Source organism: Galleria mellonella, unplaced genomic scaffold (genome assembly GCF_026898425.1).
Source record: "Galleria mellonella isolate WM207_F2 unplaced genomic scaffold, CSIRO_AGI_GalMel_v1 utg312, whole genome shotgun sequence".
NCBI classification, from domain to species: domain Eukaryota; kingdom Metazoa; phylum Arthropoda; class Insecta; order Lepidoptera; family Pyralidae; genus Galleria; species Galleria mellonella.
In genome coordinates, this window is record NW_026442074.1 from 3,131,707 (window position 1) to 3,151,246 (window position 19,540).

The window sequence follows — 19,540 nt, forward strand, 5'->3', positions numbered from 1 at the left end:
AACATATTCGTACGATCCTCTTAATTCATATTAAGAGTAAATGCTATTCGACTAAAAATTGATTATAAGGATTTATAATAATAATTTTATAATAATTTTTATTTCACCGTCCATTTTTAATGCAATTCTTAACAAAAGTTATTTTTAGAAATTTCATACCTGTAAGAGTACCTTCACTACTTTTTCTTTAGATAAGGATTTTTTTTTAATATCTTTTGTTTATAGGATGGCTGATGATGAGAATGATTTATGTGATAAGCCGCAAGCTGTAGCTGGTTCCAGTGGGACTTCGCGCAAGCGAATCCTAAGTGTAAGTAGCAGTTCAAGCAGCTCTTCTAGTTCGTCATATTCAGACAAACAGTCGCGCCGCCACCGTAAGAAAGGCAAGCGTGCTCGTCGCACTGCACGCAAAATGGACAAATTGGTGAAAGAATTGGGTGAGCTCAAAGAAATGTTTATTATTAGTAAGAATGTTGAAAATGATACATTTTGACATGACAACGTGTCGCTTTCATCTGAGGTTAGTGGCCAGCTATATACTGATGTCGTTGACGATTGCTTTTCTTGTGAAAATAAAGATTTTACTTTTGATATTGATACTAAGTTAAAGGAACCAGTTGTCCCAAAAACACCCGATGATTTTTTAAAAAAGTTGCTAGAGGTTCAGCGCCTAGGCACCTCCTCCTGGTCCGATGTGAGATATGCTGAAACACAAAAGTTGTATAATCATACTCCAGGCTATACTGATTTAGAAACTAATGAGGAAGTCAAAATGTATGACACTTCTCGTAACTTAGCGTATGCTGACAAATCATACGCGGCTATAACTTTTTGCATTTTAAAGCAAAGAGAATCCCTTCAAGAGGGATTTCGTGACCTTCTTTCTTGGGCCAAAAATACGAAAGAATTAAATGTTGAAAATTTAAATCTACAGTTAGAGCAAATATTTCAAAAAGGTCCTTTCCATAAAATATCTTCCGATTTATTACAATTAGTTTGTGGCCATAGAGCTGAATCTATTGAAATGCGGCGGGAGAGTATTATAAGCCAAGTCCGTGATCCTCTGATAAAAGCTTCTCTGAATAGAATTCCTCCATCTGCTACATTCATATTTGATGCTGAGCCTTTTACATCTACATTAGGAAAAGTTGGTGGAATGCGAAAAGCATTCTGGCCTTTAAAACGTGATAAAATTTCACAATATAAAAATCAACCTAATCTATCTAACCGCCATCCCTCGCGGGGACAAGGCATAAAGAGACAAGCGGTTCCATCGCGTGGAAACCAATATTACTCTTACGAACCAAGTTTGCATGCACATGCATGTAATAATCCACCCTCGCGGGGTGGATATCAGTGTCAACATACTGTCTACCCTCCTGTACGATATACTTCTAATGTTCAATACACTAACACAGGCAAGGGTACATTTCACGACCGTGGCTCGCAGCACAACCGTGGAAATAACCGAGAACGTACAAATACGTCCAGAAATTCCCATAAAGGAAATCAAAAAATACAGAAACAATGACTCAAAGCCATTTCGAGCAGGTCAGTTAAAACTCTTCCACACACAATGGAAAGATATGGGTGCACCAGAAATTGTTTTGCAATTAATTCAAGGCTATCGCATACCTTTCTTTCAAAAACCTCCTCTATTATATCCAAATCTAAAACAATGCCCCTTGCAAACTCCTGTCTCAAAAGAAATGTCCATAATAATAAACAAAATGAAATCGCAAGGAATTCTTAAAGTCGCCCATGTCTCTCCCAGCTTTGTTTCGCCTCTATTTCTGGTACCAAAATCAGACGGAACAGCTCGTCCTATATTCAATCTAAGAGCACTAAACAAATATGTAACAGTCAAACCGTTTCATCTCATAAACATGCACCGCATTCCGAACTTCCTGCAACCTCGGGACTGGCTATGCAAAGTAGATTTGTCGCAGGCCTATTTTCACCTCAGTATAAAAAAGTCACAAAGACGCTTCCTACGACTGATATACAACCAACAATTATTAGAGATGACTTGTCTTCCGTTTGGCCTGAGTACAGCCCCAAAAACCTTCTCCATACTGTCCAATTGGATTGCTCAAATGTTGCGGCAAAAATGGAACGTACGAATCATAGTGTACCTAGACGACTTCCTTATTGCACATCAGAATCAAAATACCTTGCGCAACCATGTAAAACTTACGATACAAACGCTACAGAATTTGGGTTGGCAAATAAATTTCGAAAAATCGGTACTTTACCCTCAAAAGAATATAATTTATTTAGGTATAGACTGAAAACCTTGGGAGAATCTAAAATCTCTACCAAAGGAGAAGGTTATCGCCTTAGCAAAAAAGACGAATTATATACTCGAACAACAAAAAGTAACTGTCAAAGAGTTACAACAAATAGTAGGGATTCTAAACTTTGCCAGTTTTGTTGTGCCACGAGGACGACTCAATCATCGACAATTATTAACAATGATGAATTCACTACCACAAACGTCATCTCGAGCTTACCCACTAACGAAAGAAGCCAACAACGAATTAAAATGGTGGGTACAGAATTGCCATTTATCCACACCACTACATCACCCTCCTGCGGTGAATTTCTTAGCAACAGATGCTTCGGATCGGGCGTGGGGGTCACAAATAAACAATCTAGCTCTCTCGGGGACCTGGTCACCAGAGGAACAGAATCTTCACTGCAATCAAAAGGAGATGTTGGCCATACTTCATGCTCTCCAAAGTTATGCTCCTCAGATAAGTCGCAGCTCAATCCTAATTCAATGCGACAGCAAAACGGCAGTCGCTTATCTACAGAAAGGAGGTACAAAATCAATAGCATTATTGGAAATAACTTCACAAATTCTAAATTTACTCGATCATTATCAAATACATTTCAACATACATTACCTTCCAGGCAAATTCAACAATTATGCCGATCATTTAAGTCGCCATCGCCGACCCCCGGAGTGGCATTTATTACCTGCATGTGTGGAAGTAATCTTTGCAAAGTGGGGCAACCCAGTGATAGATCTTTTTGCATCAAAAACGGCACATGTAACAAGCAATTATGTGTCTCGAGATTTAACCGATCATCAAGCCTTATTTCACGATGCATTCAGCGTCCCATGGAATTATCCAATTGCATAGGTATTTCCACCCCCATATTTGGTTCCCAAAGTATTAACTCACTTAAATCAGTCGACGGGGACATTTTTGTTAGTAGTTCCTCGGTGGGAAAAAGTATTTTGGCGAGCGGATCTGAAAACCCGCGCGCTATCAGCACCGTTTACTCTGAGGAACCTCAACCAACATCTAGTCGATACGTCGACAGGCCTCCCACCTCCGAAAGTAGACGAGATTGTACTGGAGGTGTGGAAATGTGGGGGTGGTCTTCAGCGATAGAATCATGGAACTTTGAACAACGCTCATTACTCAAAAACTCATGGCGTAAGTCTACTTTGAAAACTTACCAAACAGCATGGGCACGCTGGATTTCTTGGTGTAGAAATAAAAGTATCAATCCAACAAATCCAACTGGATCACAGTTAGCTCAATTTTTATGTGATCTACATTTAGTAGATAAATTATCTTATAATACGATTCTTCTACACAAATCAGTTGTTGCCACTTTATGTAATACCGATATGTTTTGTCAACTAAGTTCACATGTCCTAGTAAAACATATTTTAAAAGCAATTTCCCTAAAAAATCCAAAAACTTGTAAGCCACCCATTTGGAATGTCAGTAAGTTGTGTCAATTCCTAAACAATTGCATAATAGATATGAATAATATATTTCAAGTATCACGACATACTGTCATTTTGTTACTACTATGCTCAGGCAGACGTATTCATGATTTAACGTTACTCAGGATAGATCCACCTTACTGTGTAAAATCTGATGATAATATAATTTTTGGGCCCCAATTTGGCTCAAAAACTGACAGCAGTACTTATAGACAATCTGGTTGGAAATTACTTTTAAATCCCGATAACCGTAATCTAAATCCGCTATTTTGGATAGAGAGAACTATATCTTTGTTAAAAGAAAGACGTGATGCTACAAAGTCTTTTAATTTATTCATTACAATTAGAGGTGTTGCCAAGCCTGCTTCACGAACCGTAATAGCTGGATGGATCAGAACGCTGTTAAAGGAAGCCGATATAGCAGCTACTCCAGGAAGCGTTCGATCAGCTGAAGCCTCTAAAAGTTGGCTAGAGAATCATTCTGTTGAAGATATTCTAGCTCGTGGGAATGGGCAATCTGTTAATACATTCCAACAGTTTTATAGAAGAGAAGTTATTAGGAGCTATAATTCTGATACCATTACTCGATTGTTTAATCCAATTACTTGATTTATCATGGGTTTCGTTTGGTACAGACTAATAATTAATAAAATCATTATAATTTAGTTATACTTAATTTTGTTAGCACAAGTACATGAATTATGTAATATTTATTATGTTACCTAATTATATATAATATAAAGACGAGTTTATTTTTGCTGTAATCTAATCATTATCACATTGGCGTTTCAATTACTTATTATTCAAAGTACCTAATTATATATAGCAAGCAGGTATGGCATTGCATATACACCCCTAGTTCCTATTTCGATAACTTAATGCTTCACAAGTCCTGAGCTTTAAGCCCACCTTGTACCTTTGTGTATTAAAATTTAATTAAACAAAGAAGTAGTGGCGTCACCAGGCAATAACAAACAGGTCTCAATGTATAAAGCTTCCAGTGACGGTCAAGTACTTTAATAGCAGCGTTTTACCTGAAATAAAACGCATATTAAAATACTTACCTCACTGGAAGCTTTAATTTTATTTTGCCTGGTGAAACATTGAGTCAATGACGATAGGAAGCACGATTTTTACAAAAGTAAAAATCGTGCATCCCCGCCAGGTGTCGCCACTGAGCCGGAAATTCCGGTATAATAATAATAATTTAGGACTGGCTAACGACGGAAACGGAAATGCTCTCTCAATGTATAAAGCTTCCAGTGAGGTAAGTATTTTAATATGCGTTTTATTTCAGGTAAAACGCTGCTATTTCAAAACTTATTCAAGCCCCAACCTTGACCTAAATATAAATTACAAAAATAATAATATAGAAGTAGTGGATTCCACTACTTTTTTAGGTATCACGTTAGATAAACATTTAAATTGGAAGAAACACGTTGATAATGTTTGTAAAAAAATTAATAAATTTGTATTTGCATTGTATAAATTGCGCCAGATTGCAACCATACAGACTGCTCTTAGTGCATATCATGGATTCGTTTCATCGGCACTTAGTTATGGTTTGATTATTTGGGGGAATTCGCCTGACATAGAAAGAGTCCTCAAAGCGCAAAAAAAATGTATAAGGGCTATTAGCAATGTGGGGTGCCGGGAATCTTGTAGGCCATTATTTAAAAAATTAGGAATCCTTCCCCTGACTTGCATGTATATATTTGCTATATGTACTTTTATTAAGCAACACCCTGAATTATTTAATACATGCGGACAACTCAAAGAAGGCATTAGATCACACAGAAAAAATAAACTTGTGATACCAAAAAGTAATTTGACCTTGTACCAAAAGAATGTTTCATTTATGGCCCAAAAAATATATAATAAACTTCCTTCAGATCTTTTAGACCTTCCCTTGAAAATATTTAAGAAACGGCTTCATCTATGGCTTCTGGATAAGGTCTTTTACAGTATGGGAGAATATTATGCCTACACATCCCAAAAATAGTTAACATAATTATTAAAAATATAAATCCTTAAGACTTGACATAAATTTGCTATTGACATAACATATGGAATGTAATTTGTATTTAATTAATAATAATAATGTAATTGTTAATTTTATTTGACGATATTGAATATGTACTTACATTTATTGATTTGACTTGATAATTGTTTGAGCATTGTTTTCTTTTTTTTTTTATTCTATGATCATAATAATGTAGTATAAATTAAATTTGTATCCTTATTTAAGGAATAAATTAGATTTGCATGCCTACAATTTTAAGGCAATTAAACAGATGCCAAAAAGTTTTGTCACATGGCCCTTATAATGTCAAATGTCTGTTTAAAGCAAATAAATATTTCATTTCATTTCATTTCAACACCCGAGTCCTCAGATATGGCGATGCATGGGAGTCCATGTCCATGGTACTGTTCATGTCTGTAGGTGTCAGTTACCACTTTCCATCAAGTGGGCCGTCAGCTTGTTTGCCATTCTAAGTTGCATAAAAAAGTAATAGATTTATTTACTGTCTCTCAGTAATATTTGAATCGTTTTTATAACCCTACTCGTCGTGACAAAGTAATAGTCTTTATTGCTATTTTATTTTACCAAATAAAATTCTATAATGTGATAACAAACATTGTTCAGGGCATGTGTTACGTAAAAGTGTCGGTAAACAGCAGTGGGCGAGTGGTGGGCGAACAATCATGTTCACTCCCACTGTCACTCAGTAAATCCAACAGCCACAATTTCGTCTATATCACTTCCAATGCTCTTGTTCATACAAGTTTCTAAACTGCCACATGAACACTGCAAGCGTATGATAGTCACATTTAGGAATACTTATAACATTGTAAGATTGTTTTTCTGGGTAACAGATGTTCCCGCCACTGGCGACCAATTATCGTGTGACCTTTATTTTATTTTTACACGTCCTCGATTTCGTTTGCAAAGAGATTATTATACTTTTATAATTATTAATGAATTTTAATTGTGTTGTACATTAACATATGAATAATTAGTAGGCAAGTATGTAGTGCTTGGCTTACGTTTCACGGACGTGGCGAAATAAAAAAAAAAAATCAAATTCACCGTATTCAATGTCTCTTTATCTTGTTTTTTTATAATTAAAATAATAATAATAATAATTACATAAAACATAATAAAGAGAAAAAAAATGGTGGTTTTATCGCTAAATTTCGCGATCTCTTCCAGTTAACCTTAAGATGGAGAGGAAAAAATAAAGTTGCGTCTGGGTCAAGGCTTAATAGTAGAGTAATAAAAAGGCTACAAAAATAGGCTAAAGATAAATTTAAATACAGTATAATTATTTATTTAATACTTTATTGTACACACTAATTATACATAACAATATTACAGGGATAATCAAATGTAGGTACTTCCCGTGTGGTCCCGGCATAGAATAGGCCATCCCTTCCTTTCCCATGGGTGTCGTAAGAGGCGACAAAGGGAGGGCGAGGGATAGGCAACACCCTTTTATAACATCTCCAAAGTCTAACTGCGGTTGCCAATTCGCTTGCCAAGCGTGGCAACTACTGCCAAAACTTCCCCAAATGGGAAGCGTATGTTCAAAAGTGAACAGTTAAGGGCTGATATAATGAATCAAATGTACAAAGGCGAGCTTAACTCTGAAAGAGTTCTTTTCAGCAATTATGTTATTAATATTTTAAAAATTTCAATAAAGTAACATAGTGGTGTTGCGGGTGTTCTTGGGCGGCGGTAGTCACTTACCATCAGGTGAGCCGCATGCTCGTTTGCCCATGTGTAATAAAAAAAAAAAAAAATTGCAGATGTAAGTAAATTATTTTACAGCTATTGTAATTTTTTTTTTATATATATATAACTCAGGAGCAAATTGCTTGCGGTTCACCTAATAGTAATGTTTGTTCAGCAACGTTACTACAATATGTCGAGATGAACGCCAATAATATAATAGAAAGTCGTAAATCAACGCTTCAAGATTTATTACAAAGTTATTTAAATGCATTACTCGAGACAGCTGGGCCATATTGGCTAAATAAAAAAAAAGAAATATAATATATTCGTATTTTTTCAGTTAAGTTTGTAAGGAAAACAAAAAAAATTGTAGAATTGGCACGGAACCTCAGTCGGGACCGCTGGTAATGACATAATAAAAACGTTTCTTTAATTAAAAGTTTCGAGTTTACGTAAAAAATTTCGAATGTTGAAGTTGGCATTGCGTTGCCATTGCCTTTTCACAATGATGACGAAAATATAACTAACAATAGTTACAAACAATTGTAGATTGTTTCCACATTTAAAATGTTTTTGTCAAATTACGCGATTTTATTTATTTATTTATTTTACACTTTATTGCACCATTTATAAAATAGTAAACACAGATAATTTTAATGAGAATGATACAAAAGGCGGTATTATCGCTAAGCAATCTCTTCCAGACCACCTTTGGGACATTGGACTTACAGGACATTGAGGAAAGAAAAAAAGACACATACATATATACGTAAACATACACAATATCACACATACAACAGGAGAGAATGAAACTGGAAGATGAAGAGAGAACACGGGAAAATAGTACTTAAAGGTAGAGATATTATGGTTTGACAGAGTTTTTGAAGCTAGTGAGTGATTGAAATTTTCAGAATAGATGATAAAGAACAGTATTATGCATGACTAAATTGAAAAAAAAAATGTTGCAATAATAGCTACATTGCTGATAAAGCAATCAGAAAGCGTATGCATTCTCAATTCGTTTCATTTCAACCTGTCACTATGGCGACCAACCACGTGTCTTACTGCGTGCCTGCAACGACCTTCAATAACTTAGTACATTGTAATTACATTGATAACGGAAATGCTATTATTATTATTATTATTATTTTATTTATTCATAAACAAAAATTTGTATTTGAATGTTATAGTAGATACAATAATTTCATACACTATATAAAATATAAATTAAATCAAGCATAAAACAAATATTATAGTCACTTAGTCATCTCTTAACATAAACAATATAGAAATTTACATAATTATCAATTGAGTACAGACCTTTCTAGCAGTAATGACTTCAATTTTGTCCTGAAGATATTTAAATCATTCAGTGACTTTAATTCCTTAGGCAGCTTATTAAATAACACCACCGCTTGGTTTCGTGGACAATGTTGTACTATGTTAAATGTGGGTATAATAACCTTTTGTAAATCCATCCTTCTTGTAATTAATCGTTGTTTCATTCTATCCTCTGATTCATATAAATGTCTATTTTTAATTAAATCTATTAGCAGAACATGAATATATAGGCTTGGAACAGTTAGTATTTTTAGTCTTCTAAAATGTCCTGCACACGATTCCCAGGGAGGAATATGAACCATGGCTCTAATGGCTCTCTTTTGTGCTATAAATGCTCTATTTGTGTTATACTTGTAGCTATTTCCCCAAAATTTTATGCTATATCGAAACAAGCATAATAGATTGTCAACAACTCTGTTCTTCTCTCAGTACGAAGTTCATGCAGAGCTTATAGCGTCGTCTACTGCACTTACTTCAGCTTTCCAATTTAAGAGCGAATCTAAATATATACCTAAGAATTTCATTGTTTCAACCATTTATTTATTTATTTATTTATTTATTTATTTATTTATTTATTGAAAGAGAACCATTAGAAATCATATTATCCGACACATAAGACGTATTTTTATTTAGCACACCTCTTTCAAATTTACTTCATGTGCACGACTATAGGCTATTTAATTAATGAAGTTATCATTTTCTATATTTGTAGATAGATTTTAAGAGTCATAGAAACAAGTTAGACTCGTTCATTCATAAGTTCATAGCCGTGACCTCTCGACTCGACTACTGATTATGCTTTATGTATTTAAAAAACAAGAAAAATAAGTATTAAATAAAATGAATGCCGCTATTTATAAGTGTAATCATATTCCCTCGTCACCAACTTATATTAAAAAAAAAACTACCTTTTTTATATGGATTATTCAAAAGTGTTTGATAATCTACATTACCTTATATTTTATTTACCTTTAATAAACAAGATGATGAGGATTTCTTTTTTTATTTTTAATGGATGATTGATGCTATGCTACATCAGTGTAGACATATCGTTATGAAAGCAGAACCTATTTGTTATATCTTTTTTAAGTATATTTTGGCCCATCGGAGCCCATTACTGATTGAGCATTGCTTTTATATGGATAAAAAAAAAACTAGGAAGAATTTGTAAGTGAATGCCAGTAAATTTGTGAACAAAAGTTATTATTGGCTGGAATGGCTGCCATGAAATGTCAAATAGTAATATTTATAGACCCAGGAATAGAAGACGGGATTCCTATACTTTTTGGATTAGGTAATTCTCACTTATTTAAGATCAAATTAAGGAGAATGTAAGAAGGAAAAAGGCGTCCTGCAGTGAATTTAAACTATACTTTTAAAGCCCTAATATTGTTTAAAAATAGATCTATATGTGTTCAAAGGCATCGTAAGTGATTATTTTTTAATCAATCATTAGTCAAAAAATTTCCTACTCATCATAAGTAACCCAATGAGTTCCAACTCGGTGAGTATAATCCTGTGACTATCTTTCCTGTAACTTGCAAATAAAAGCAAAGCAAACGTGACATGCGTTGAATGATATTATTTGGAGTTCCCTAATGAACTGAAGAGGGGGGGGGGGGGGCAGTTGTTAATAATGGATACTAAGGGCCCATTGCTAGCAATATATCCAGTTCGACCTGTACGTGACCCGGGAAACCATCGTGCTGAATTCCAAGTGTATTCATCACAATGGGCTAACTGGCCTGTGCTGTCTTTTTATCTTCACCTATTATAACTTACTGGTGTCCAGCCAATTTATACTGATAGCGCAGGCGGGGTTACCATTCCATCATCACCCATTACACCCATACGCAATGAACTGGAGATCAAACATTATCAGTCCTAGTTAGTCAGTTAATTATTTAGTTAATCCTAATTAAAATGTAATAAATATAAATAAAATGTAAATTTGTACATATTACGAAATGTACGATTGGCAATTCAGATTTCTGTACGTAATTTAATGGTCATTGTTATCAGTTACCGCTGTAAGTTCACGGTTGTCCTTATCGTTGCTAATTGAAGTTCGCCATTCCAATGTGGCCTTGCTTAACGCTTTTTCATTCTTACGACATGAATCACGTCTACTCTTATATAATCAAAATAAAAAAAAATACAAATACTTGTAAGTACCTATCGGTATTTATAATTACGGTTAAAATAATAAACAGTTGTTAATACAACAGCTATAGTTATCAGTACTGATTAATAATAGCAAAATAATTAGTGTCCCACATAAAATAAACTAAGTTAATTAAATATATAAAATTTAAAAATAAAATAATTAAAGTAAAATTGTAGCAAAACCAGTTATTTTGATTTAAACACTAAACCACTGAACCGATTTTGATAAAATTTCTATGGAACTAAGCTGTAAGTATATCCTGTTTTAAAGAATTTCCAAATAGTGATGAGGTAACAAACATAAAAAAAAATAAGAAACGAATTGAGAACTTCCTTCTTTTTGAAGTCGGTTGATTAGTATAGTTGGATGGTTGGCCTTTGCTTGAGAGTACTTATCGATTTGTTTCTTAGACAAATAAAAAATATTTGCTTGTCCAATCGATTTACTTAGATATTAATTGATTCTGCTAATTATTTTTTTTTCTGATGTTCATTATATAAATGTTTTAGTGTTATAAAAAGAATAATTAATGTTTTTATAATAAAATTGGGAGGTAGGTTTGTTCTCACTAATTTTCAATTACAATTAAAAAGATTTTCAACTACAATTGATTTTGAGCAATGAAAATTTTAAATATATGTACCCGAATTCGCAATTCGGTTGTATATCTACTCTACTATACCGGGGGGAAGGGATTGTTAGTAATGTGGATTATCAGTCCTATTGCTAGCAATATACCCTAACAGGTCGACCTCCACGTAGTCCCCTCTGGAAACTATCGTAATAAATTCCAAGTGTATTCATCACGATTGGCTAACTGACCTGCCCTTTCATCCTCATTTATCACCTCTCACTGGTGCCCCGCCAGCGTATACCGTTAGCGCAGGCGGGGTTGCCATTCCATTATCATCCACTGAAAAAAAACTCTACTATACTTCTCTCTCTCTCTCTCTCTATTTCTTCTCTTATATTTCTCCCTCTCTATCTCTCTCTATTTCTATTCTTATTATTATTCATGATTGTGTCTGATAATGTATTTTTAACTATTATTAGTCTAACTATTAACTAACCTATCTCATGTATTTTTTTATGCAACTTAGAATGGCAAACAAGCTACCGACCCATTTGATGGAAAGTGGATGGAAAGTATTTACAACGATAAGGACTTTTAAAATCCAGTAGAGGAACATTAAATTAGCACTATGTTTGATATTCCTTCCATAAAAAAAAAAAAAATTATGCATCCTTTTTCTTTTCTACTCAACTATATAAAAGCTATTGGAAATAACTCACTTTTGATATATCTTGTTACTTTTGAACCAACTCTACTACAAAATAATATAAATTATTAACTTCTTATATATTATTATTATTTCTTCTAATTATTTAAATTTGTTCTCTTTACCAATCTTATCTGTTGTGTTTGTATTAATTGCTTGTGTTGTAACAGAGGTTTATTGTACTATTATGTCATCATTTTTGTTGGTTAAATTATAAATAATTACAATCTCAAGTATCAAACTCATTGAAACAATGAAACGTAATATGATAGCAGCAGTAATACAATCGTCCCAATTCAACGCTGGACTTTTACGTTTTGGTATCATTACTAATAGTCTAATATTAATGTACTTAAATTAATTCAACATTTTTATTTAATCATATTATATAATCTATTTTGTTTAATTCGATTTTCAATTGGCGCCATTTTTCTTTTTTTTACTTTTATCTGTAACAGTTTTGCAGATCACAGCAATGTTCCATCTATTATCGAATAATAAATACAAGTTTGAATAATGCTATAAAAATGATTCCATTCAATAATTTAGTAAAATTAAAATTGCTGTCATGCCAGTAATAAACCCACATTGTTTGTGCGTAGCAGACTTTGTTCGGAACGTCATCTTTGTTGATTGTCAGGCGGCGCTAAAGTTTTTTTTTGTTACCATTTCATTTGTCTATCCGGCTTCACCGCTTTGCGTCGGGGCGCCAGATGAGGTAAATACGAGTACGCACGCGCCTGCTGACGTTGCACAATTCACGGCAGCCCTACTAGCGAAGTAGAGACTCGGTTCAGACGCGGTTAGCCCCCCTTGCCGGTGTTCGCCGCCGCCGCTCCTTGCACCTCCTTTCCCCCCGCGACGCCCCTGTCGGCGCCGCGCCTTCAGTTGCTTCGCAGCTGCCGCGCGCGATCGTCGCATATTTCATGCGACCCCGCTATTCCTCTAACATAATATGGATATACAGCACATCCGCGTTCTTATCAACATCAAATTCTCATATTTGTGGTTTTGCGAAGTCTTTAACAAATATAAATGGATTATATTGTAAAGTGCCATTGGAAACAATTAGTTTTATAAGGTTCGCATTGGATGTTCCATAGCATACCATAGCGCGCCGACGTGTTCGGCACATGGCTTCATAATAATATGTTTCTCGAGGAAATTACGTCACAAGTGACAATAATCTGGTCCATGGTAAAACGAGAGTGTAAATACATCAATAATTAGTGTAACACAAGTGGATATATGTCGGTTTACGAGACTTATTCTAGTCTGTCGTGGCATGGCGCACTCGTGGCGTCCACGTAACATTATGGCGGGTTTTGGATTTAGTCGTATCATACTTATGTTTTCCAATGTAGGATCGCTGTAAATTGCAGTTTGTAATCGTTGTTTCTCTTATATAACATTATAGATATATGTATTCATAACGTTCAGTTGTTTATAAACGTAGCGTGCTTAATTACTGTGTTTTTACAAACTGAGGATTGGTGCAATTCGTATTTTAAATTCTTCAAGTAAATTCATTGCTGCTTTGTTTGAGGCACGATTCCCTCCGAGGCCATCAGCTCAACAAAACATTGGTTAATCACTTCGCTGAATGAATAGCTTACCTCAACAGCCATGATCAAAGTCCGATTGCTTACTTAAATGTATTGTATTTTAGAATTTGTAATTGAAATATTTATGACCTGTTTCAACTATTTAACACCAACATTACAAATTTTAAGAATGAAAAAAATTTAATATCTTTTTGTCAATGGCGAGTAATTTCTGCCGCCATTCTGCGGATATTGTTTTGATGTGTGCACAAAATGTGCATGTGTGCGTTGTCGTAGTGCATCGTGTCTGCGACATACCATTTATGTCCACGTAGGCGTGGCCTGGCCGGTGGTAAACTTTCGTTGCTTGCTTCCTGGTACAAAGACCACTAAGATCCAAGAAACTATAAATTCCAGTAGACAACTAACAATACCGGTCTAGATAACATAAAGAGAGTATCTGTTCGCAATATTTTAGCAGGAAGCGAAGAAATCTTTAAATTTTAATAAGTGATAGTAACAACTTTGTAGATTTTAAACATGTTTTGTTACTGACTTTAAAATGAAGGAGTTATATTATAACTTCGTTAGTTGTAAACTGAATTGGAAAATTCTTTTTTTATTTGAAAGGATTTATATATATGTACTAACAGATTGGTCCCAAAGATGTTTTAACAAAGTCGGTTTAATAATTTAGTTTTTAAATCAAAATAACTGGTTTAGCCACAATTGAAGTCAGTTTTTTTTTGTGGTACGAAATTTAATTAATTCGTTATTTAGTTAATTAAGTTGTGAAAATATGGGTAGTAATCCCATAAACATATAATTTTAATTAGTACGTTTACCTTATTGACGCTACGTTAATATTACTAGTCTATTATAAACGTATATTATAATTTTTTTTTTCTCTTTTATCTAACTTTCAACAATTTAAAATTGTGTTTAACAAAAAAACCCGAAATCAATTGTGACAAAATACATAGTTATTATGATTTAAAAACTTTAGTTTTTAAATCATAATAACTATGTTTTTAAATTACTGAATCGATTTTGATAAATATTGCTATAGAATCAATTTGTAAGTATATTATTTCAGATAAAGAATAATTTTCTAAATCTGTTTACTACTGACGGAGTTATGAGGTAACAAACATAACACATTATTTTTTTTTGTATTCCCTTATTATAATTATTCTATGAACTATATATTCTCTTATAATGGATTCTTATATTTTGTAAACATTTTGATAAAACTTTTAGATAATACTAGAATTGATTACAATTCAACCATCTGAGCTGAAAAGATTATGCAACGGGATTCTGACACGTGGCCCAATACTGAATTGTGCGCATGTCTGCTAAACAAGCCCGACGTTACGTGAAATACACTTGAAATTATTATTTGGACACTGCATTTCCAATCAGAAAACGTAAACCAATCGCCAATACAACAGCGATATCAATGTTTATTGATAAATAATTGAATATCTATCTGTAGTTTAAAATACAGATGGAAATAATAAAAGAAATAGGTGGCGACTTGTAGATTATGTATTCTGTATTCGATATATCGAAAGAGAAAGCGTGTTCTGTGAAAATCTAAGTATGGAATTAAATTCACTTTCCTATCGGAGAGCATACGATATGTACAATTAAAAGTTGATGTCCACCACGTGGCGGTAGGACGCACTGCGCATGTCCACACGTCTCAGCTGTGATCCGAGAAAATCGTTACCGCCGTCTAACGCATCCATTTTCGTATCACGTGCTCATTTTAATGACTCCATTATATCAGGTTTTACTCTGTTTTATCAATTATGCGATTTAATTGTACGCAACCTTCAAGTTTTTATTTATTCCTAGTAGTATAGGTTCATTTTTGTACGTCTGATTAATCTTTTATTTTATCGCCATTAGATGGACCGTGGGGTATGACTATAATTTGGCATAAGTGATATCTAATCAGATTTCTAAGCCGTTGTTGACTCGTCCCAGTTTGACTTAGGTTTTAGTCCATCTTAATATATTCTTATACTTTTATTTATAATTGTCAATGTAGGCGTTTTAACTGACGAGAAAAGTTTTGGGAAGTGTTATTCCTTGCTCTTGACCTGCCTCTACATTACATCGTTTGTGATCATTTGGATATAGCTGTATTGTATTTATAAGTGTTTCGGAAAATGTAACATTCAATCTAGTATACTTAGTCTATTATTTGGTATATGTCGCTTTATTTGAATTTTAAATTGACTATATCAAAGTTCACATTTGGATTGTGTAAAGTAATAATCTTTCCAACATGTTTACAATAATTTTATAGTGCACTATAAATATTATCATGAAAAAAAGTTTTATTGAACCTTCATCGACACTGCACTATGTAATTATACTGTTTAAATAACATTGGCTTTATCATATTTCTAGGTCGTCTTCCTCATATAAGTATCACGTGATTTATCTAATAAACAGTAAGTTGATTGCCTAATTTTCCGCTTATGTACTTTTGACTCGATACATTGTTGCAACTAAGAGCACTACGTTTCTATAAACAATTAATTCATTTATAACCAAGTATGAGGCTGCCAAGATATGCACCGGCTGACTTATCTTTCACGTGACTTATCTCAGTATCAATGTGTATATCACGATCAGGTCCTTTTCACTTACAAAGGCGGACCATGCCAAGACAACTTTCTCCCGATGCATCGGTTCTAATAAATCTTTTCCGAGTTCGGTATAAATCAGTTGTAGTCGTGAGAAAAGGGCTGCAGTCTAAAAGTAGAAATTATGTGATTTACGGTACCCATAACTTAACTTTTGTTAGACGTAATTTAACAGTTTATAGAGAAAACTACCGTCTATGTATACATTATTCGTTAGTGATGTCAGAAATGATAATAGAGTTATTGTTATTATAACAAGACTTTCGTACAAACTTTAATGACAATGGTAATTAAAGAAGTGTTAAAATTCCGTTACAAAGGCGTACTGTGGCTGCGTCTACTTGGAACTCGTTATCTCTCGCTCCTTTGGTAATTTCGGGAAGTTCCATCTTAGTGCTCATTTAAAGTTAAAGAACCGTTGTGAGAAATTTTACTTTTATTTATTTTTAGCTGCGATTTGCTTTGATCAGCCAGTTTCGTTCGTTTATTATTAGATAAGATAAAAAATTGAATCAGAGTACATCGTGATAGTAATTGTGTTCGTGTGCGTGTGTTTTGGCAATATTCTGCTAAGTGAATACAACCTTCATTATGTTGGCACTGCATAAACTATATATGCAAACGACCTTGTCGAGTAGAACGTCAGTTCTACTACTCTAAGAGTACGTCCGCAACAGCTGAACCTGACATATTGGTTCCACTTGACATTTACTACAAAACTACTTTCACAGCTCTAGCTTTAATAAACGCCACTATCCAGTATTATAGAGACATTGAAAGATTTATAAAGGAAGTAACCAGGTAGTAGAATAAAGTCTATAAAAATAATAATCACAAATATCTGTACCATAAAATGCAGAATAGAGTAAAAACATATTTGCTAAATTGCATCAGCCAAGAATCCAATGTCAGACCTTCTTGTTTACATGTCGTTAGATCTTTTGACGTAAATTAGCAAAATATTTACATCTTCAATATCATAAAAATACGCGGAAGTGTTCCATTATCTTTTATTTAGCAGATTAATACTAATAATGAAACATAAGTATAATTTGAATGTTTAGGCTGAGTGTAATCAATGGACGCGGTATCGCGGATCTTGATATTTCCAGGATCCCTTTAGAGGCCGAAGATCTAATAAAAGACTTCCAGTCTTCAGGATCAGTTTAGGTTTCCTAAACTAACTGGATTTTCATGAATAATTATTCAGGTTAAGTGCATAAATGTCCAAACAAAATAATCACAGGGTTTACATTCATGGTTCATTATATTTGAATTTTGATAATCTTTTTCATTGCATGTTCAGGCGTAGTTGTAGATATCTCCGATTTCGAATACAATTTTTCTATTGTACATATATTATGTACTATTCGTCCGTTGAATACAGCGATACGATAAAATAATTGTATTTAATAACAGTATACTTCAAACCTTTTATAAATATGATATTTGATCTAAAGTTTTAATACTGCAATTTAATTTTTTCTACGTATACACACATATATTATTGATTCACTTTGTTTATGTCGTTTATATCATCACATGAGTTACCGAGTCCATCAATACCAATAATAATGTTTCGTCCTAATGCTGGTATTCCACCATGACACTACGCCATGACTTTGTTTATTGCAATCTATCGGCTATGCAGGTGAAGGTCAGGGTCGTTCCCGCGGCGCCTGGACGCGGAATTGTTCACATGACTTGTTTGTGCGTTGCGTAGACGGTGCCGCGTATAACGTGTAGCCGCCCCATTGGTCGGATTCAAACCGACCGCTATTTAAAACCTTATGGTTCGACGGCGAGTCATTGTAACGGCGACTCGTTAATAATAGACATTGCCAATCTTTTTTTCTGACTGTCGAAATGTGATTTATATTTTTCGGGTGGAAATTTTCGGATTTTTGGCACTACGTATAGCCAAAATGATTCGATGCATTTTTATGAATGGAGTTTCATTAGATTGCAGGAATAGTTGTTTGAAAATTTTATTTGACACCTGGGGTTTCTTGTGAATTTCTCACGTCTGTTTGCTGTATCAAAGACTTTTTTTTTAATTAGCTATTATTTTGTTTTTGTCTCCACCAATTCACAATTTCTAACAAACATTCAAAGGAATTACTTTTATGGGCTAAGCTTGCCATTGTACTCACTCTTAAGAACTCTGTATCCTATAATTTAAGTCTTAACTGTACAATGAAGTGTTTGAACAAATAAACTTTAAAGACCTTTTAATAATTTGTACTAATGCCAATGATATTTGATACTCGAGAACAATACTAGTTCGTTTATTTCTTATTTGCTCTTCTTCAATTCTTGTTTGTGACCTTTTTGAACGTCTCTAATAAAGAAAACACACATGCAAATATTATTCTCAGTACAGGCAAGGACAGGGACAAATTTTAATGCTTTTGTCAGCAAGGTCGTGCATATCAGCCAGCCTGGAAAAATGGCCTTGCTCTCTTAATACCAAGCACCGTATGCATACACTTGCTTCCTGATCGGACATATGTTTAGTGCAATTAAAAGTCAATAGACAATAATTATTAGATAGTTGATTGTATAAAAGCATTTCGTTGTTGCATACTCGTATACGAGTATAATATTCCTATTTGAGCATCGTTTTGTATTATAAATAGTGATATGTCCAAGCTTATACAAACATTGTTGCTTCTAATATTATAGGATAATTTTTTTTCCCTTATTTTTATTCACGTCACTCGAGTTAGTGTCAATTTTAATTCTTTTCTTGCCAAATGATAACATAATGTATGTACTTGTATATTTCGGAGCAGAACTTGTGATACGATTACTAATTTATTGTTTTGATAAATTCTACGAAAATAATCTATTTTTTAACCTAATAAACATACTTTTTCTTTTATCTATATAGGTTGATGTTTTTCAACAAACTTAAATAAGAACCAGGTTCTCAATTCGGTTTTATATTTTAGTATTTTTTTTTTTGTTTGTTTGTTACAACTCTGTCAGGAATAAACCAATTTGGAAAATTCTTTTATTATCCGAAACTTACTGATTGGTTTCATGGAAATGTTATCAA

The 19,540-nt window shown here is 33.7% G+C and overlaps 2 protein-coding genes across 8 annotated transcripts in view; both read left to right on the forward strand.

Annotated features, from left to right (window-relative positions):
- The window catches only part of LOC113515241 (myotubularin-related protein 3), a 116,863-nt gene that overhangs the window by 47,272 nt on the left and 50,051 nt on the right, over window positions 1–19,540 (forward strand). For 4 of the 7 annotated variants that reach the window (XM_052896023.1, XM_052896026.1, XM_052896024.1 and 1 more), the window contains exon 1: window positions 13,152–13,353. The exons of 2 other annotated variants lie outside the window; for them this stretch is intronic. The gene's annotated coding sequence lies outside the window, so the exon portion shown is untranslated. Of the gene's footprint in view, window positions 1–13,151; window positions 13,354–19,540 lie in introns of those variants that run through there. One more of the 7 variants, XM_052896025.1, reaches the window with a different exon arrangement.
- LOC128200919 (uncharacterized) lies at window positions 494–1,531 on the forward strand (the record flags this gene model as incomplete). Its single annotated transcript, XM_052895882.1, has 1 exon — window positions 494–1,531. A coding segment is annotated over one exon (1,038 nt), but the record flags the coding sequence as incomplete, so codon positions are not given.